General features: G+C 42.2%; 1 protein-coding gene across 1 annotated transcript in view; it reads left to right on the top strand.

The window, feature by feature from the left end:
* Positions 1 to 16,779, top strand: part of GCLC (glutamate-cysteine ligase catalytic subunit) — a 32,778-nt gene extending 15,999 nt beyond the window's left edge. The window contains exons 8-16 of the mRNA XM_083348059.1: positions 513 to 629; positions 1,998 to 2,136; positions 2,522 to 2,634; positions 5,507 to 5,599; positions 6,198 to 6,302; positions 8,406 to 8,487; positions 8,604 to 8,707; positions 13,211 to 13,331; positions 14,313 to 16,779. Of these exons, the coding sequence (XP_083204185.1) occupies positions 513 to 629; positions 1,998 to 2,136; positions 2,522 to 2,634; positions 5,507 to 5,599; positions 6,198 to 6,302; positions 8,406 to 8,487; positions 8,604 to 8,707; positions 13,211 to 13,331; positions 14,313 to 14,518 (1,080 nt within the window). The 3' untranslated portion in view covers positions 14,519 to 16,779. The remainder of the gene's footprint in view (positions 1 to 512; positions 630 to 1,997; positions 2,137 to 2,521; positions 2,635 to 5,506; positions 5,600 to 6,197; positions 6,303 to 8,405; positions 8,488 to 8,603; positions 8,708 to 13,210; positions 13,332 to 14,312) is intronic.
* Positions 16,780 to 22,213: the final 5,434 nt, after the last annotated feature.

The raw sequence follows: 22,213 nt of genomic DNA, 5'->3' as shown, positions 1-22,213 counted from the left end.
TTCAGTTTTCACATTCCTCAAACTTGAAGTATGCACTACCTTGGGATTGAAGGGGGACTTGTCATATTGACTTTGAGCTAGTTTTTTTTCTGTAATGGCATGAATGAGAGTATCAACCGAACATAATTTTAAAAAGACCAGTAGCTTTGGATGTTCAAAATAAATACAAGTTCAGATGATACCCACTGTACAACATACAAGAAATATTAGATGACTGCTTGTTAAATAGAATTGGGGACATAGCGAATATTCTTAATTGAACCACTTCTGTAGGCATCTCTTAAGACAGATACTGTTTTAGAGCACGCATAAATAAAAAGAACAGAGTAGTAAAATGGTGACTGGAGTGCAAATGGAGTCTGCTTGGCTAGTAAAACAATTCGTACAGTTGTAAATAATGGCAATTTGATGAGGATGAGTAGAGCATCTTGTATTTCAAGATCATACTTGCCTAGCTTTATATGGTACTGCATTGATAACATGTTACATTACATTCTCTCAAATACTCTTAGATGGCTTTAAGTGCTGCAGCTCCTTTTTACAGAGGCTATGTGACAGATGTTGATTGCCGTTGGGGAATTATATCTGCATCAGTAGATGACAGAACAAGAGAGGAGAGGGGTCTAGAGGTATGTGAGTTTTATATATACATCTCTAGTATGTATTCATTACAGAGTTGCAAGCCTGTTTATTAAAAATGCTTCAGTTGTTTCCTTAGTATGATCTTCATTGTTTTACATTCTTCTGGTATTTCTTTTAATTTTGCAGAGGCAGAATCACTGATACAATTCTTTTTTGTCAAAAAATTATCAAATAAGTGTGCAAAAATGTGTGTGATGTAATCTTGTCTTCAAACTGGATTGAGCAAGAGAAATGAAAAATAGAAATATATAGTGACTGAAATTAAGGAATAGCATTCTCTTTGCATCAGGGGTTGTATTTTGTTTTTCTAAAGAGAGAGACATTTAGGAGCTATGAGAAAAGCAATTAAGAGTTTGCCAGAGTGGTTAGCCAAGCTATCCATGTTCTCACATAAAAATCTGTCCTCCTAAACTTATGTTTCATTCCTGAGTGCTTGAAAACTTTTTTCATTAATTTTTAAGCTTTTTGCTCATTAAGTATTTTTTCATATTTAAATTGTTAGAATGTAGAAAGTGAAGACATTTTTAAATCTACTTTTCTTGGCAATAATAATGGAAATGGTTTCCCAGTGCCTACGTTTGAAATACATTTTGGCTTTCCACCCTAATTGACAGCCCTGGTATTTCTGTAATGAATACCAAAGTCAAACCTTGCTTACCTTCTATGACAGATAAGTTTGATTAGATTAGGTCATCAAAATTGAGAAATTAAAGAGTACAGAGATATGGAAACAGTTTCAGCTTTATGCATTCTGAGAAAATTTTTAGATCAGATTTTTAGGTGCTGTTTTGTGTACAGCTTTTCCCATCAGATTTCAAATCTTGAGTTCTGAGTATGACATAAAAAGTATTAAGCATATTGATATTCATATTTACCATGTATATTAATATATTATTGCCTATAGCAGGAGATAAAATTAGTAAAATTCACGCAGATTTGGTTGAATTTTGGCACTTGCCTCCCATGTTTCATCATTCTAACTATATCTAACCTTTTCTAGCGTGGCGATTGATCCACATCTCACTTGTTAGATTGTTTAAGATTTTCTTTGATTGAAGAGGTCCTTCTCTTTACTTTTTTCTGACTGAAAGTGGATTTTATTTTTATTTTTGCCTTATGGTTTTGTATCTAATCATTTGATAATGTTTGTTAATTATTGTTAAACACTCCACGCCCTTTTATTTTTTTTATTATATATACATGTGTGTGTATGTGAATAGTCCATATTACTAAACAGTTAAATTACTGAAAAATATGTTTTCATTTGGTTACAATGCTACAATGACTCAGTGTTATAGTATCTCTTGCAGATAATGACAATAGGTACTAGACATTTTTCTTCTTAAATTACATAGCCATTGAAGAACAACCGTTTCAGAATCAATAAATCCAGATACGATTCCATAGACAGTTATCTCTCAGAATGCGGTGAAAAGTACAATGACATTGATTTGACAATAGATAAAGAAATCTATGAGCATCTAGTAAAAGAGGGTAAGTATTTAAATCAGTGTGACAATGAGGCTCCATGCCTTTGTCTTGTTTTTTTCCCCTTAATCGGACACAATCCTTAAAAAGGACTACTTGTGATTAATTTAAACAAGCTGTTCTTGAAGTATAACACAAAGCAGCATTAGATGTAGTTGATAATTTTCTGCAGTGATCCCTCATCTTGGAAGCAGTTTCATTCTTGACTGAAAGAATGAATCAGCTATCATATTTCCTATCAAACTCAAAATATTTCATTCATGTATTTGTGGTGACTGTTTCATCTCTCCTCAGCTCTTTTGAGTTACTGCAAGCAAATAAATGTGCACATTATATTTAATAAACTGGTTTGCTTTTTAACAATGGATATCTCAATTTCTTGGTTTTGTAGGCATTGATCATCTTTTGGCACAACACATTGCTCACTTATTTATTCGTGACCCTTTGACACTGTTTGAAGAAAAAATACATCTGGATGATGCAAATGAATCTGACCATTTTGAGGTTATATTGTTATACTAGTTCATATTAAAAGTGCATAGTTTATTTAATATACCATTTATTTTCTAATAAAAAGGATCAAAACTACAGTAGCACATAGTTATGCCAAATATTTGCTGCATGTTTCTTCAGTATTTCTTAAATGACAACTTCCAAGTATGTATTTCATTGCATATATGAACACAGATAAAAATTCTGAGTTTAAATTATTCATATTGGTAATGTGACAAAAAGTTTAATACTTACTCAGTTTTCAGAGCATAGGTCAGTGTGTAATTTAGGGAGTATGAGTTGACTCCATATGAAAGTGTAGGGGGGGGAAAGGATGAAAACTGTATGCTTGCTGGAAACACTGATCTGCCCAGGACAACCAAATTCTAATTAAGTGTCAGTAGTGGAAAATCAAAAACAAGTGAATAAATACAGAATCTTCCTGTTATTTCTGCTAGGCCTTTGATTAGACACGGTTGGCATGGTCCAATTTATATCAGTACAGATAGTATGCATTTATATCTCATCTAATAAAAGCAAACAAAATCTGAGAATTTCTTTACATAAAGGTAGCCCTTACTTACCGACTACTTGTTCAGCAACTGTTCAAAGTTGCAACAGTACTGAATAAGTGGCACTTACGACCACTCCTGGCTGTTGCACCACCCTCACAATGATCAGGATTTAGGTGCTTGGCAGTAAGTTTGTGGTGGTTGTGGCATCCGGCCATTACATGATCACAACTTGCAACCTTCCCTGTCAGCTTCCCACAAGCAAAGATAATGTGGAAGCCAGCAGGAAGGGTATGAGTTGCTCCAGTAAATCCTCCCTGCACTGGCACGCATCCCACATCCTCCATCCCTTGGACTTCCTGAGCTTGCGCCACTCTGTGGCACCTTCCTCCCCAAATCTGTGCACAGCCTACATTGCACCTTTTTGCAGGGACTCCCTCCACTTCCCACTTAACAACCTGAGCATCTTGGGTTACAATGAAAACTGGGACTGCTTGCCAGTCCCAGTAGCAGTCGTAACTCAAAGACTATCTGTATAGTATTCTAAATGTTTTCAGTACAAAGTTTCTTTCGTGCCCTAGTGCAGGGGTCAGCAACCCAAACAGCAAAAGAGCCACTCAGAACCGGTTCCGTCATACACACAAGTGGGAGCCGCAAAATGTGCTCATGCATGTGGGCACACACACGCATGCGCAAAACAAGCAAAAACCACCCCTACACCCGCACCGGATCCTGAGCCGCACACACCTGTCGCTACCCAGTGCCGCCAGCTTACACGGGGGGGGGAGGGACGGACTCGCAGGCGACGGGCACTGGGTTGCTGCGGCGCCTTCAGGCCGGGCGCCGCCGGAGCCACCCGAATGCCCTGCCCCTCTCCCGGGACCTCCAAACCTCTGCGTTTGATGAATGCAGCAGCTCTCCAAACCGCCGCCGCCCCATTTGCAGAGCTGCTGCATTCCTCCGTGTTTGAAAGAAACTGAAAGAAACACGGACGAACGCAGCAGCTGTGCAAAGAGGACGGTAGCAGTTTGGAGAGGTGCGTGTGCACTCTCCAAACCGCTGCCGTCCCGTTCGGAGGTCTGCCACGCTCATCAAACATGAACGAACGCGGCAGCTGTGCAAACGGGACAGTGGCGGTTTGGAGAGTGCGCGCGCACTCTCTCTCCCCGTCAGCCGGCTCTGGTGGGGCTGCCTGCCATCCTCTTTGCTCAGCTCCACTCTGCCCAGCTCGCCTCCGCCTCCCTCGCCCGCCATTACCTCAGGCAACATCCTCGCTAGTCCGGAGACGGCCACTGGAGCGGGGGATTTAACACCTCGCCCCCTCTCTTATCCTTCTCTTCCCCGCCGCCGCCAATGAAAGAAAGAGAGAGAGAGAGACAACTTCAATCTGCGCGTGCCAATTCTTCCCCGTCCCGCCAAAAGCACCCGAGCAGAGCAACGGCGCTCTGTCCCAACCACCCCAGGACTAGCGCCGGCGGAGATTCCCGCAGCGCCTCGCTCCTCCACAGACTGAGGAGGGCCTGACTAGGCGCTCCCTGCCCAAAGCGGAGCGGAGGCGGCCATGGCAGGAATTTTAGCGCGGGGGTCCAAGCAGTCCCACGCTGGTCCAAACAGCGAAGGGAGAGGCGAGACATGGCAGCAGCAGCCCCGGCGAGCTCCTGCCGCCTCCCCTCATAGGAAGGGAAGGGCAAATCACCCCTTCTCCCTGCCGGGGCTGCTACAGAAAGAAGGGGGGGAAACGTGCCTTCTTCTTCCCAGAGAAGGAAGGGGGGAAGCGCGCCTTCTTCCTCTCCGGGGCTGCTAGCCTCGGCGACGAGAAGGAAGGGGGGGAAGTGCGCCTTCTTCCTCGCCGGGGCTGCAAGCCTCGGCGACGAGAAGGAAGGGGGGGAAGCGCGCCTTCTTCCTCGCCGGGGCTGCTAGCCTCGGCAATGAGAAGGAAGGAGGGGCGAAGGAAGCAGATCTACTCACCTTTTAGTTCTCCCGTCTCTTCCTCCACTCTGCCAAGTGCAGTTAAAAAAACAAAGAGGTTTGTGGGTAGTCCTACAAACGGTTTGTGGGCGGTCCAACAAACCAACCAATCAATTTAAACTTCAAGTTTTTTTGTGAGAAGTTTAAATTGATTAAATTTTTTTAGTGCCACTTTTTTTTTCAAAAGTAAACATGGCAGAGGGAGGAGGCCTGGGAGCCGCATGGGACGGCTCAAAGAGCCGCATGCGGCTCCGGAGCCGTGGGTTGCCAACCTGTGCCCTAGTGCAACTGAGGCAGTTTTACAGCTTATTGTTCTATCATGAATTCTCAAGTTTTAAGGTTTTACTTGCTGTGATGAGCGTGTAGAAGTTATAGCCTAATAATACTTATTTTGTCTCCTGTAGAATATTCAGTCAACAAATTGGCAGACTATGAGATTTAAGCCTCCTCCTCCAAATTCAGATATTGGATGGAGAGTTGAGTTCAGACCAATGGAGGTAAGAACTAAACATGTTAAGCAGATTGTGTTAGGAATGCTTTAGTACATTTGTGTCTTTCTGCTCATGCTTTCCATTTTGACATTTTTGTGATACACATTTAAGTATCTTGATAAGTTGTGCAATTTACCATCGCTACGAACAATGATTGCCTACCATAGATTTTAAGCTTGGGATAGTCTTAGTTTCAACTGAAATTGTAATCAAATCAGAAAGAATCACAAATTCCATATCATTCCTTAATTATATTTCTTCGGTGTAATGTTACATATTTTAAAATACTGATTTACACCTGCAAGCATTCTTTTGTCTGAATCAGAAATTAATATTGGTGATAATTGGCAATATTGGAATTCTCAAAAGAGAACATGTAACAATAGAATTCTACACAAGAATAACCATACCATTATTTGGTTTCTGGAATTCTATTTTAGGAAAACTTGCACAAAAAAGGTATATTGTAATATTGATAATATTTAACAAAAGATTCTAAGTCTGATATCTTAATCAGAATCTATGATGGAATCTTTCTGTATATATTTGGGATATATATAATATACATACTTAGACAATTCTAAAACTACTTTTTAATTTCTAGGTCCAATTAACAGACTTTGAAAACTCAGCATACGTTGTGTTTGTTGTACTATTAACTCGAGTCATTCTCTCATATAAATTGGATTTTCTCATCCCTTTGTCCAAGGTAAGAGTGTTTGTGTAATATTTATTTATTCTTCTGTACTGCCAAATCAGTAGTCTTAAAGCATTTTACAATACAATCAACAAAAGCATCATATGAATGAAGGCAAATATACATGTCCCAGGATAATGTTGCAGGATCCAGTCTGGGTTGGTCTCCGGGATCAGAGGTTTAGTCTTCCGAGCTTTTGGATTTGACAGCACAAGGAAATAACAACCCATGACTTAATAACTGACCATTAACACCCCAATCTACAATAAAAAGTCACACACAACCATAAATATGCATAGAATAACCCAAAGCACACATTCTGGTAGAGAGGATGGTACCCTGAGGATGGAGCTGCAGCATGGGTCCGAAAGCTCAGAAGACTAAGCCTCTGGTTCCAGTGACCGACCCATATTGAATCCTATAAAAGCATCTATAACAGTTAAGAAATTCCATGGTAAAAGACATTATCATATCCAGCCTCCCACCAGTGTTTGACCCGCTTCAGTTTGCCTACCAATCAAGTCGCTCTACGGAGGATGCTATTCCGTTCTCCATCTGAGCTTGAAGCACTTAGAAGAAAGAAATACTCACGTGTGTTTATTGTTTGATGACTTCAGTTTGGTGTTTAACACAATCATTCCCCAGCATCTAGTAGACAAACTGGGCCTTCTAGGCTTAAACACTCCTTCGTGCAACTGATTCTTGATTTTCTTACCAAAAGGCCCCAATATGTGCCAGTTGGAACAAATACCTCAAATACCACTTTTTTGAGCACAGGTTCTCCTCAGGGCTGCGTCCTAAGTACGCTGCTGTTCACCCTGTTGTGCTAGGTTTGCCACCAACCATATTGTGAACTTGATACAACAGTAGTGGGCCTTATTCATGATGACAAGGTGGAAGCTTACCGCAAGGAGGTTGAGGGATTGGTGAACTGGTATAAGGAAAACAGCCTCGTTTTAAATACCGGAAAAACCAAAGAGATCATTGTTGATTTCAGAAAAGGCAGGCACAGCTACACTTCTGTGCATAAATGATTCACCTGTGGAGATGGTTACCAGCATCAAATTCCTGGTGTGCAGCTAACAAGTAGGCTGGCTTGGTCGCTCAACAATGAGAAAATGGTGAAGCGGGCACAGTAGCGCCTGCATTTTCTGCATCACCTGAGAAAAGCACATTTTCCTTCCCGTTCTGACCACTTTCTACGGGGGGACGATTGAGAGCATCCTGTCATACAGCATCACAGTCTGGTTTGGAAGCATCACTGCTTCACACAGGAAGGCTGTGCAGAGAGTGGTGAGGATGGCCGAAAAGATCATTGGCAGTTCCCTCCCTCCCATCCAGGACATAGCACAGAAACGTTGCTTGAGCAGGGTCCGTAAGATTGTCTGGGATGCTACACTCCCTCTTCACGACCGGTTTTCCTTGTTACCTTCTGGGAGGAGGCTTTGTGGTATCCGAAGCAGAACATCCAGATTCAGCCACAGCTTAGTTCCATACAGTATTAATCTTGTGAACTCTAAAGCTTCCTCTTTCCATTATATATTCAAGATGGACAGTATTTAATATTTATTTGTTATGTATATGTAGGGGTGTGGGTCTATACATATGTTGTATATAGTATGTTTAAGTGCGTGTCATGTATATGTTCCACTTTGAGAGCGGGCAACTAAATTTTATTTTTGATGTGTGCCGTTGTTCCCACAGTAAAAAATGACAAGGTTATCTTATCTTATCTTAAACATCAGTACATTAAGATAAAATAAAATGGGATTTTCTTAGTTACCATTTCAGCTATTCCCTAATTTAGTGAGGAAATAGCTGAAAGTTGACTAAATTATTTCAAGTTTAGGTACATGAAAAAATCATAGTCAAGATAAGACAGCATGTTTGGAGATAGATAGCAGTCATTCCATAAGACCAATACTGGGTTAGAACTCCATTTGTAATTGTTTTACATAATCATGTTTAGTAATTATGCAAATTGTTGCATAATCACTAGTGAAAATCTATTCTAAAGTGCAGTTTCTAAAATCTTCTGACTAGAAAGTTAACTACATTTATTTCCATTTGAGCAAGAAACCCAGTGTAACATTTTCCTCTCTCCCCCTTTTTTAGGTGGATGAAAACATGAAAGTAGCTCAGAAACGAGATGCTGTCCGGCAGGGCATGTTTTATTTTAGAAAAGACATTTCTAAAGGTATGCTGTTTGTTTTCAGGTTGATTTTATTACATTTGAGTATAAAACAAATGTAAAACAAATTGGTTTCTTTGGATGCTTTGAATCCTTCACTCAACCTAATTCTTTTTTTAAAGGTGGCAATGCAGTAGTGGATGGATGTGGTGCAACTCAAAATGGTACAGAAACAGATGTAGAAGAATATACATTAATGAGCATAGATACAATAATTAATGGAAAGGTAAGGTCAACTATTCATGCAGTTTGTCATATTTTATTGATTTGATGAAGAGTTAGATTAAGAACCAGGGTTGTGATCTAAAGCAAGCAAATAGAAATTCTGATTCTGATCTTCCCTTAGCTGAGGATAACAAAAGAAAATTACTTCTCTTGATTTGGCCTTTAAGACATCTTGAACTAATTATTATTTTAACATGTTAATTTCAGAAATGATGTGAGGCAGGAAGGAATAATTTTAAAAGACTACTCTGGCACCTAGAGGGTGGCAATACCGCTGTATATACTTACACATTCTTTTAAGTTTATGAAGTCTGGATATAAAAAGGAAATTGTTGAGAGAAAAAAGAATACAAATGAACTAGAGAAAAAAAAAACCACACAGAAAACCAACTACAAAGTTTGTGAACCCTTTTGAATTTTCAACTATTACAAATAGTTTTGTAAACTTTCAGACTGGTGATCATCCACAACTACCGTGTTTCCCCGAAAATAAGATCGTCTTATTTTATTTATTGCCTTCAAAAGAGGCACCAGGTGTTATTTTGGGGGCGATGTCTTACCTCAGGACCGCCACAGCCAGGCCTCCCACACCCTAACCCGTCTTGCTGCCACATGAGTAGCTGCCTGCCATGTGGCGCATCAGGCCCCGAAGCTCATTGTACCGTTCATGCCACAAGGCTTGTTGCACTGCTGCCACCAGGAGGCTCATTGCACCGCTGCAAACCGCTCACAGGAGGCTGCACTGCTCGCCACACCAAGTGGCTGCAGCAGTGTGATGTGCCACATGCCTTGCGGTTGCAAGTGGCCACAGAAGAACTCAGGCAGCAGCGTGACAGGTATTGGGGTGTGGGGGTCCTGGCTGCAGCAGTCCTAAGGTAAGTGGGTGCGGGGCATGTGAGGCGGTTCCACCACTCCTGCCCTAGCTTGATTTTGGGGTATGTGCCTCACTCCCAAACTAGGGCTTATTTTTGGGGTAGGGCTTATATTAGGCCCACCCTCAAAAATCAAGCTAGGGCTTATTTTTGGGGTAGGTCTGATATTTGGGGAGACATGGTATTATCAGAGGACCTCAAAAATCTCCTTTGTTCCAGCCATGTCATACTTCCCACAAACTTTTATTGTGAAGATCAGATTTTAAAATTCAAGAATTTTATTCTTGAAATAACGGCAGGACTTCCCACACTGACATCTGATTAAAAACATCTGGCTCTGATTTCCCCTTCAAATGAACTATTAATTCTAGAGATGCCATACTATCCCCACACAAATATGTAGCTTTGGCTCATTTTCCTCAGAAATAAATGAACAAGTATAATGTTTTTGTTTAACGGGTTTTTATCTAGTTCTCGGACTTATGTGGGGAACGGATCATGTTTTAGGTCATATTTATGAAGAAATATCGAAAATTCATAAAGGTTCACAAAATGTTAAGAACCATTGTACGTAGGAAATATTCCAAATTAAAAAAAATAGCAACAGTTTAACTGCCCTCAGTTGTTAGCTATGCTGGACCTCAATAAAGCTTGAAGTGAAATCTAGCAGAGAATATAAAGGGACTGGTTTAACATTTCAGACTTCGGCTACAGTAATCTCATTATTCACCTTTCACCATTTCCTAACATTTTTGTAATATTCAGGTGCTTTTCACATAAGGCGTACTTACCCCGATATTCCACTTTGTTGCTGATAGGGAGATAAAATATGCCCTACCAAGAGCACATGTGCCTATGTTCAGACACTAAAATTGAAACAGTTGAACAGGAATGCTCTTTCTTGGAAGATGGACCTAATCTCTCCTCCAATCACAAATTCCTGGACTGATCCCAACAGGCAGTTCTCTATTTCCTTTAAATTATCAGGCCTGCAGAAAATCTGTCCAAATTCTATACCAGCATAAGAGGTTGAAAAACAAATAGATCTGAACAGAAATTAAATGTGCTCAGTTTCTGCTTTGAACAGGTCTTTATGCTGAATATACTGTATTCCAGTTCTCTTTGGTTTATTATTGTATATAAATTTAAAAGCTGCCTAATTACTCTGATGACTTATTACCTGCTTGGACAAGGTATTGACTTATAGAGCATATTCCTAGTGTTTTGCAGAGATGATTGACAGTGATTATTTATTCGGTTTATATACCGCCCTACTCCCGAAGGACTCAGGGCAGTTTACAAGGCAAAATTTAAAAACAATACAATATAAAATTAAAATTAAATTAAATTAAGTCTAGCCCCCAAAAAATTAAAATCACAATTTAAAAACATTAAAACCCCTCAATCCAGACCAGATAGCTCAAAGAGCCAGGTTTTTAGGTCCCGGCGAAATGAACGAAGGTCGGAGGCAGTCCGGAGTTCCGTTGGCAGTTGATTCCATAGGGCAGACGCGCCCACAGAGAACGCCCTCCCCCTGGGGATCGCCCGGCGGTACCCTGAGGAGGCCCTTCCTGTGGGAGCGCACAGGACGATGGGAAATTGATGCTGGCAGCAGGTGCTCCCTCAGATAATACAGGCCCATGCCATTTAGGGCTTTATAGGTCATCACCAGCACCTTGAATCTCACCCGGAGGGCATTTAATTTAATTTAATTTAATTTAATAACATTTATATACCGCCCTTCTCCCTGAGGACTCAGGGCGGTTCACAGGGCAGAATAAAATAGCCAATACAAACATTAAAAGGTGATTAAACAATTGCCCTAATTAAAAACAATAGAAGTACAGTTCTAAAAAACCCCGAGATAAAATTAAAAGACCAAAAATAAAACAACCCCACCGATCCCCATCAGGCTAGGCCAGCTTGTACAAACAAAAATGTCTTGAGATCGCGACGAAAGGAGCGAAGATCGGGCGCCATCCGGAGCTCTACCGGTAGCTGATTCCACAGCTCCGGAGCGCCCACAGAGAAGGATCTCCCCCTGGGGGCCACCAATCGACATTCTCTGATCGGTGGCACCCTGAGGAGGCCCTCTCTGTGGGAACGCACAGGGTGCAGGGAGCTTGATGCCGGCAGCAGATGTTCCCCAAGGTACTCCGGCCCCATGCCATGGAGGGCTTTAAACACCGTTACCAGTACCTTGAATCTCACCCGGAAGACAACTGGCAACCAATGCAGCTCACGGAGCAGAGGTGTAACGTGGGAGTATCGGGAGATTCCCAACACCACTCTCGCGGCTGCATTCTGTACCAGTTGGAGCTTCCGGGTGGTCCTCAAGGGCAGCCCCATGTAGAGAGCGTTGCAGTAGTCCAGACGAGAGGACACGAGCGCATGAGTGACCGTGCACAAATCATCCCGGCTAAGATAGGGCCGCAACTGGCGCACCAGGCGAACCTGGGCGAAGGCCCCCCTAGTCACAGCTCCTATGTGGTCTTCTAAGGTGAGCCGTGAATCTAGGAGGACTCCCAAGTTGCGAGCCCTATCTACGGGGGGTAATAGTTCACCCCCCATAGCCAGAGGTGGAATGTCCGAATAAACCCGGGATGAAGGTATGCAAAGCCACTCAGTCTTGTCGGGGTTGAGTTGAAGTCTGTTCCTCCCCATCCAGACCCGAACCGCCTCCAGGCAACGGGACATCACGTTGAGGGCATCACTGGGGTGGTTTGGGGTCGAAAAGAAAAGTTGGGTATCATCAGCGTACTGATGATACCCAACTCCAAAGCCACGAATGATCTCACCCAGCGGCTTCATGTAGATGTTGAACAGGAGAGGCGAGAGGACCGACCCCTGAGGAACTCCACAAATGAGAGACCTCGCGGTCGACCTCTGCCCCCCTGCCAACACCGACTGCGAACGTCCCAAGAGATAGGAGGAGAACCACTGTAAAACTGCCTCCCACTCCCAATCCCCTGAGACGCCGCAGCAAGATACCATGGTCGATGGTATCGAAAGCCGCCGAGAGGTCTAATAGGACTAGAACAGAGGAATGCCCTCTGTCCTGAGCCCTCCAGAGATCATTCACCAGCGCGACCAATGCCGTCTCCGTGCTGTGCCCGGGCCTGAAACCCGATTGGTAAGGGTCTAGATAAGGGTCTAGATTTGAGGTGCAGGTTAGAAAATTGTTATGTAAATGTTCCCTCTTCTTGTACCTTCCTGTTTAATACTATTCTCACTTATTTTATACAATGAGAATAAGTGAAAAGCAGATTCTTTTGAGAGACTAGTTGTTGCTTTGCTTCCTTTCTGATGCCCAGTAGCCAGCCAGAAAATTACCCAGTGGCTGACCTAAGCTTCCCTGCACCCTGCTATCATTGCTGTTCAGTAAAAAAAGACACTGATTATATTTCTCCAATTATAGCATAGTATTTAAGTATTATATAGAGAAATCATTATTTAAAATACACATTCAATGAAAAGCATAACCTCTTTTATAGGCCTACCGATAGGCGTCAGTTTTATCATATCCTTTAGAGGGCACCCTTGTGCCAATATCAAAACGAGAGTTATAATATTGGAGTGGAAAAATAAATATTTTTAGCATTATTATTTCAACAGTGCTTTAACTTTTCTAGGAAGGAGTATTTCCAGGATTAATTCCAATTTTGAACTCTTACCTTGAAAATATGGAAGTGGACGTGGATACAAGATGCAGCATTCTAAACTATCTGAAACTAATAAAAAAGAGAGCATCAGGTATGAATAGACATTGGATGTTATATAGGAAGTCCTCGACTTGCAACCATTCGTTTAGTGATCATTTGAAGTTACAACGGCCCTGAAAAAAAGTGACTTATGACCGTTTTTCACACACCTGTGACCGTTGCAGCATCCCCATGGTCACGTGGTGAAAATTTAGCCGCTTGGTAAATGGTTCATATTTATGATGTCCCAGGGTGGTGTGATCACTTTTTACGAACTTCTGACAAGCAAAATTAACAGGGAAGCCAGACTCACTTAACAGCCGTGTTAATAATTTAATAGCTGCTGTGATTCAAAATTGTGACAAGAGGGCATAAAATGGGGCAAAATTCACTTAACAACTGTTTCGCTTAGCAACAGAAATGTTGGGCTCAATTGTGTTCATAAGTCAGGGATGACCTGTATATGGGTTGTCAGGTAGGAAAAAAAATGGTGCTCTAGGTATATAATACCTAAAGCCCTAAGCCTGGAGTTTATGTATTTACGGTTTAATTTATTCCATCTCTTGCTCCTATTTACAAATAAATACTTGATTTTCCCCTAAAAGGCTAATGATAACTTTATTGACATTTTGTTATTATTTTGTTATTATTTTATTATGTTGCCCCTTATTCCATTTTTTGTCCACTAATTTATTATTTTTTACAAAAATAATACCTTTTAACAGACTGTTTCTTCCCAGTATAGGTAATACTCAGAATTATTTGTTATTGTTTTCATTGACAGATCTGTGGTGGAAAACTTACTGAATTCATTGAGTTTACAGTATATATATATAGTACAATAAACTAATGCTTTACTCTTAGCTCTTTGTACAAATAGTACGCTTGAATACTATTTGTATGTAATATGGAAATTTAAGGTGACCTTTTAAGGAAGGCTAAAATTAAAAGAAAGTAAATGGAAAGTTATATTTTCATACGGGGGCAGGGGTAATGAAAAGAATTAATGCATACCCTATGACTTCTCCCTTAGGTGAATTAATGACAGCTGCCAGATGGATGCGAGAATTTGTTGCAAACCATCCAGAATACAAGCATGATAGTGTGATCTCAGAAGAGATGAATTACAGCCTGATGTGGAAATGCAATGAAATTGCACAAGAGCAAGTTGAATGTCCTGAGCTGCTTGGAGTGGGCTTAAATAAACTAAAGTACAGTGGAATTAAAGCCACTTCTTAAGGAAAAGTTTTAATTTGATGTGTAATCTGTAAAATAGCTAAAGGAACACTAGTCACACTACTGCAGTTTCATAATGTGAAGACCAAATGGTTTTATTACACTATACAGTGGCCAATCTCAGTTTTCTCTTAAAACTTCCTACAGTAGGGACATTCTTCTATTTAAGGTTTATACTATGTACATGTAAATAATATATATTTTTGATTTAATACCGGTGTATTTTAGTATCATACTAAAAGTCATTGTGAAACCAACTTATACCTTTTTACATACTTAATCTGGAAAAATGTACTGTTTTATCAAACAGCTTTGTAAATGTAACATATTGATTCTTGTATATTATTTGCCTTCCAGAGCTGAATGTTTACTCCTGACTTGTTGTCTGGAATGCAATGAATAACCTACTGTATTTTTTTCTAAAATCAGAACCCGATTCATACTTTCCTGTTCTGCGGTACAAAAATGATGCAATCTTAATCTTGCTGAAGTTAGTGCTAGAAAACGTAACTGACATCTACAAAACAACATTTGTAGTTATAGTTAAATTCACAGGTTTGGATTTATATAGATCTTGGTCCAGTCCTAGTAGGATTAATAAAAGTACTTCCTCTTAAATAACTTGGGTGTAAATTAATATTATGTTATTGTTGCCGGAAGCTCCTATCACCTCCAGTCAGTGACATTTTGCATTATGTGTTCTTAATATTAGATTTCAAACTCTAGGAAAAAGGCATGACCATGTAGATTAGCAATCTGAAATGCAAATTTATTCTTAATTGAAGCCCACATCCTTTTATATCAAAGTGTCCTTTAAAAAACAGATTATTTTAGCTCCAATGTGGTTTAATAAGATTCTATTGGCATGATACAGGAATTAACTAAACACTCAGACCAGACTTCCCTTCCTCTTTTTGTTATGTGATGTAGCTGGTTCTAGCATGTGAAGAGGTCAAGTTATTCTTAACTTATTTTAAAACAAATGGCTAAATCTGAAGCCTCAATGCAGCAGTTTGGGTTATAAAAATAAAAACCCAAAATGTAGCAAAATAATAACCAGCAGAAGAGTGTGCATGTGTACATATACATTTTCTCTTCAAAAAAAATTTCCCTGCTGTGTAATTATGGCAAGAGAAATAATGAAAATGCATGAATGTTTAGGAATCAGGAATCTGAAGTATATAGGAACTGTAGAAAAATACAGCGTTTCTACTGTTGTACATAAAAAAAGATTTAATCCAAAGATTTTTAATACTACACGCCTAAATGACAGAGAAGTGAGTAACTTTCCAGCAGCTTGTGGAATTGAAATCCACTGTTAAAACTATGCTATGTTAGAGAAAGTATTTTTGTTTGATCATCATAAACAGCTCATAATCTTGATTTCACATGCTCTGCTTCTTATAAGAGACAGCAATAAAATTCTTCCCCTCATTTTTTCTCTATAGTACACATCATTTTCATGCATCCCCATACTAGATGGTTTTTTATGAAAGTTGCAGTTTAGCATTTGAAGCCTGGGGCTTAGATCTCCCTGTGCCCCAATACAGCCATTTCTTTGCAGCAGGAGTCAAGACCTATTTCTGCTCCCAGGTTTGTTATTCTAACGAACTTTGTACATCCAGAGTAAAATGAAGCTTCTGCCAACAAAAAAAACCAAACAATTCCAAGTCCCAACTTGACGTACTACTCAACTTTATTGTCAAGTAAAAGCCACATATTACTGTTTTGTCTGACATTCCAAGGAAATGTTTGTTTTAAACCACATAGAATACATGGACTGAATAGAATAATTTGTGCCCTATAAATGGTGAAACATGACTTGGTGGAAGTATTAGCATAACATTGCCAGCCTAGAGATCAGTGGCGTAGCGTGGGTTGTCAGCACCCGGGGCAAGGCAAGTAATTTGCGCCCCCTAACCCGTGGATTTTAGCACTCGAGTCTTTTCCACTAGATTAGTTAAAGAAACCCTTACCCCCTAAGCACATGTATTGTTTATGAAAATACTGATGTAATTAAAATAAAATGCATCTAATGCGCCCCCCCAGATGTTGCGCCCGGTGCGGCCGGCCCCCCCTGCACCCCCCACGCTACGCCACTGCTAGAGATTTTATTCACTCCCCTCATGGTACATATTTTTAAGATATTCCAATCATATGACTCGAAGGCTGTAATAAATTTTCTGGATTCTGATAATTCTGCCATACTGTTTTCGATGCATAATAACTTTTTCATGATTATAAAAACTGGGCTATCCCACACTAAGAAACCTGTGTGAGAGCATTTTTTTCAAAACAGGCCTTTGAGGGGTAGTAGTGATACAACCAGCCATATTTCTGAATCCCAAAAGTCACACTGAGTGTCAACTCTACAGGGTAACCAGATAAAGAAGCTTGCCTCTGCAGGAAAGCTGAACTGTACTGAGATACAGAAACAGAATCTGGAAAGTCTGGTTATGCATTCTCTTTGCTTCCCCGTAAAGCCCCACTGAAGCTGGAAAGAGCCAGCCTGAGCCTCTTGAAGTAGGTAATCCTCAACTTGTGACCAATCACTTAGTGACCATTCAAAGTTAAGGCAGACCCTCAAAAGCTATTTATGACGCAGTCCCAACATTAACGGCCAGAAATGCCTGTTTCCTTAAAAGTTTCTGAACATTTCGTTCAAGGACATCCCTGGCACTGGTGTGAAAGAAACCCTGGTCTAGGACAAACTAGGCTATAATATGTTTTGCTTGGTTTGTAATTTAGCCAAGAGCCCATCTGGATTAGGTGAAGCAAGAAGGTTCACACAAACCCTTTTTTACATTTTTTGAGAAGAAAGTGGAGGGGGGGATAAAGAAGCCCCTTAAAGGTCTATAACATCAAAATAAGGACTAGGCACCTTACACACGGAGACCCTTGAACAAAAGAAAGCTGCACATTGCCGTTTAGTGGCTTTCATTGGGACTTAAGCTGCAGGTAAAGAAACTTAACAGTATGTGGGAACAACCTTGGGAGAAACAAGGAAGGCAACAGTCTAATAATGAAATCTGACACTGAAGAAGGAGGGGTGGCGAAAGTGGCTCAGTGGGCCCCTCCCCTAGTTTTTGGGAGAGTGAAAGTGAAAGTCAGAAGGAGTACTTTCAGGCTTGCAAAATTCTGTTAATATACTGTAACTATGAGAAAGATAGAGCTAATAATCCTGGCTGTGATGCTTGTCTGGACTACCTTGGAAGGCTAACAAAAAACAGTTTAATGTGATATGCAAATCTGATCTCTTTGTTAAAATGATTTGACTCAACAGAAAGGACAGAAATATAAGGTATGATGGTAAAGATAGTTTATTCTTTGCTGCAATTTTTCTCTCGGCTATAATTACTGTGAAGAGGTGAGATGAAAGAAACACAGCCTCTATCCTTATGGTAAAATGTAATTAACGTATTCTAATAATTCCTAGAAGTGAACCTATTACTTTCTATGAGAGTTACACCCAAAGCATTTTTATATTTAGAAATTCCACTCTAATTCCTAGAAGTGAACCTATTACTTTCTATGAGAGTTACATTAAAAGCATTTTTTATATTTAGAAATTCCACTTTGTTACAGATTGTTTTCACTAGATTGGGCCCGATTACTGCAAACAACTGATTCCTTATAATTGAAAAGGCATTTTAAGCAATGTATCATAAATAAATAAAACCCCACGAAACGTCTTGACAAATAAGCTATTTTCTTGTTCATCTTGGCCAATGTTAATCTAAAACTTTGGCATTGGATCGCCTGCTTATCATTCTAGACATTTTTTTCCTTTTGTGGAGCTCCAGAAAAAAATGCAAATTAAAATAGTTCCGTTTACAGTCTAAGGAATTCAGAGATTGTTCCTGAGCTCATTTGTTTAATATATGAGGTTTGTTTAATATGTGTGGGAGGGAGTGGTGTTTGACATACTGTGAACAAATGACCCAATAAAATTAAAGACAGCAAAATTAAAGAAGGCAGCACTTTGACATATCAAAAGACTATGCCTTATCTTTCCCAAAACAAAACCCTAACCACATTTTAAATATTTAAATCAGATGAAACTGCTCCATGAATTGCTAAGAACCAGGGAGGTATCGATTTTCCAATTCTCCATCAGTTCAGAGTTGGCCTGTTCCAGGTCCCATCTATTAAGTAAGGTGATCTGATGTTATCCAGGAGATGCACCTTCTCTGATACAATATCTGCCCCCTGGAACAGCATCTTCCCTCTCCAGGGAACCGAGCAACGCTCACCCTGTTTTCTTCTGAAAGAGCCTCAAACATCCAGCTCCACGTGGGATGCAGGGTCCCTACAGCCGGGATTTTACAGTTGTGAGTCCACATGTAGAAGATCACTGTTTTTCTTTCTAGTTTGTACTTCTTGTTTTATATTCTTTTTATTTAAATAATTCTGGACACTGTATAGCGTATCAATGAATTGAGTGACATTAAAAAGATGAGTGTTGTGTAAATAATAATAATAATAATAATAATAATAATAATAATAATAATAATAATAATAATAATGAGGAGGAGGAGGAGGAGGAAGGGACCTTGGAGGTCATCTAGTCAACCCCGTTTACACAGGAAACCCTATACCATTTCGGACAAATGGCTTCTGGAGGCAGGTTGTTCCACTGATTAATTGTTCTAACTGTCAGGAAGTTTCTCCTTAGTTCTAGGTTGCTTCTCTCCTTGACTAGTTTCCATCTGTTGCGTCATATCCTGCTTTCAGGTGCTTTGGAGAATAGCTTGACTCCTTTGTGGCAACCCCTGAGATATTGGAAGACTGCTATCATGTCCCCCCTCATCCTTCTCTTCATTAAACTAGACATTCCCAATTCCAGCAACTGTTCCTTATATGTTTTAGCCTCCAGTCCTCTGATCATCTTTGTTGCTCTTCTCTGTACTCTTTCTAGAGTGATACCTTATAATAAACCAACCAAAACATTTTCCTGGTTTTCATGACCCTGGCTATTTGTTTACAGCTTAATTTGCAGTTACAATTTAATATATCTGTTTAAACAGAAAGTGGGAGAAAATTGCTATAACTTTAAGAAACAAGTATTGTTGGAAAGGAAGCTTCACACTGATGGGGCAACCTGGTAATTTAAAAAGAGGTAATCAACCTTGAGTTTCCTCTCCTCTTACATTCTTCATTTTATGGCCTCATCGAAATACATTAACCATACCAAATGTGCAGCTAAAAGTACATCAATGGTTGTGTGTAAATTTTGCCATTATATATTTGAAATGGGCACAACCAGATTGTGACAGCTGAATCAATAAATACACATGGTGCTGACAGCTTTCTGGAACAGGGCAAGGTGTTTTCTTGCATTAAGGTTTCTAGATCTAGGCTGCAAAAGAAAAATCAAGAGTTTTTGCTATAGTATTTCTTTGTTGGCACTTAGTGGTCAGTTGGGCTTTTACAGTCCAGATCAGGTTGTCCTTGTTAGTTGCAAAGTCGTGTCCGACCCATCGCAACCCCATGGACACAGGTCGGCAACCTGCGGCCCCGGAGCCGCATGCGGCTCTTTGAGCCATCCCATGCGGCTCCCAGGCCTCCTCCCTCTTGAAAAAAAAATGGTACTAAAAAAATTTAATCAATTTAAACTTCTCACAAAAAAACTTGAAAAGTTTAAATTGATTGGTTGGTTTGTGGGACCGCCCACAAACCATTTGTGGGCTACCCACAAACCTTTGTTTTTTTACTGGCAGAGTGGAGGAAGAGAGGAAGAAGTAAAACGTAAGTAGATCTGCTTCTTCCCCCCCCCTGTTCCCTCTCGTCGCCGGGGCTAGCAGCCCCGACGAGCAAGAAGGCGCGCTTCACCCGCCCGCCCCCCCCGTTGGCTCCTCGTCGCCGGGGCTGAGAGCCCTGCCGAGCGAAAGCCGCGCTTCGCCCGCCCCCCATTGGCTCCTCGTCGCCGGGGCTGAGAGCCCCGGCAAGCGAAAGCCGCGCTTCGCCCGCCCGCCCCCCGTTGCCTCCTCGTCGCCGGGGCTGAGAGCCCCGCCGAGCGAAAGCCGCGCTTCGCCCGCCCGCCCGCCCCCCCCGTTGGCTCCTCGTCAGCGGTGCTGAGAGCCCCGCCGAGTGAAAGCCGCGCTTCGCCCGCCCGCCCCCCATTGGCTCCTCGTCAGCAGAGGCTCGATCCGCCATTCTCCAAGAGTGTCTGCCGGCAGAGGCTGGATCCGCCGTTTTGCAAGCCGCCGGCAGAGGCTGGATCCGCCGTTTTGCAAGCCCCGGCGACGAGAGGGAAGGGGGGGAAGCGCGCACAGCCCCGGCGACGAGAGGGAAGGGGGGGAAGCGCGCACAGCCCCGGCGACGAGAGGGAAGGGGGGGAAGCGCGCACAGCCCCGGCGACGAGAGGGAAGGGGGGGAAGCGCGCACAGCCCCGGCGATGAGAGGGAAGGGGGGGAAGCACGCACAGCCCCGGCGACGAGAAGGAAGGGGGGGAAGCGCGCACAGCCCTGCCCCCATCCACCTCCAGTATGGATGGCTCTGCCAAAAGAAAAGCAGCCGAAGCAAGCCTCCCATTGAGAGAATGGGGCGGCGGAGGCTTGCAAAACGGCGGATCCAGCCTCTGCCGGCAGCGGAGGCTTGCAGAACGGCGGATCGAGCCTCTGCCGGCGGCGGAGGCTTGCAGAATGGCGGATCGAGCCTCTGCCGGCGGCGGAGGCTTGCAGAACGGCGGATCGAGCCTCTGCCAGCGGCAGAGGCTGGATCCGCGCTCTGCAAGCCTCTGCCGCCGGCAGAGGCTCGATCCGCCATTCTGCAAGCGTGTCTGCCGGCAGAGGCTCGATCCGCCGTTTTGCAAGCCGCCGGCAGAGGCTGGATCCGCCGTTTTGCAAGCCTCCGCCGCCCCATTCTCTCAATGGGAGGCTTGCTTCGGCTGCTTTTCTTTTGGCAGAGCCATCCATACTGGAGGTGGATGGGGGCAGGGCTGGTGCACGTTTTGCCTTGTTTTGCGCATGCGCGTGCGTGCATGCACGCGCACATTTTGCGGCTCCCACTTTTTTGTGTTTGTGACGGAACCGGTTCTGAGTGGCTCTTTGCCTTTTTCCGGTTGCCGACCCCTGCCTATGGACAACGTTCCTCCAGGCCTTCCTGTCCTCTACCATCTTCTGGAGTCCATTTAAGCTCATGCCTACTGCTTCAGTGACTCCATCCAGCCACCTCATTCTCTGTCGTCCCCTTCTTCTCTTGCCCTCAATCTTTCCCAGCATTAGGCTCTTCTCCAGTGAGTCCTTCCTTCTCATTAGGTGGCCAAAGTATTTGAGTTTTAGCTTCAGGATCTGGCCTTCTAAAGAGCAGTCAGGGTTGATCTCCTCTAGGACTGACCGGTTTGATCACCTTGCAGTCCAAGGGACTCGCAGGAGTCTTCTCCAGCACCATAGTTCAAAGGCCTCAATTCTTTGGCGCTCAGCCTTTTTTATGGTCCAACTTTCACTGCCATACATTGCAACTGGGAAGACCATAGCCTTGATTATACGCACTTTTGTTGACAGGGTGATGTCTCTGCTTTTTAGTGTGCTGTCTAGGTTTGCCATGGCTTTCCTCCCCAGGAGCAAGCGTCTTTTAATTTCTTGGCTGCAGTCCCCATCTGCAGTGATCTTGGAGCCCAGGAAAATAAAATCTGTCACTACCTCCATTTCTTCCCCATCTATTTGCCAGGAATTGAGAGGGCCGGATGCCATGATC

The sequence above is a fragment of the Vipera ursinii genome (assembly GCF_947247035.1).
Source record: "Vipera ursinii genome assembly, chromosome: 1".
NCBI classification, from domain to species: Eukaryota; Metazoa; Chordata; class Lepidosauria; order Squamata; family Viperidae; genus Vipera; species Vipera ursinii.
The sequence above is the reverse complement of the archived record's forward strand: the minus strand, read 5'-3'. Positions and strand labels throughout refer to the sequence as shown.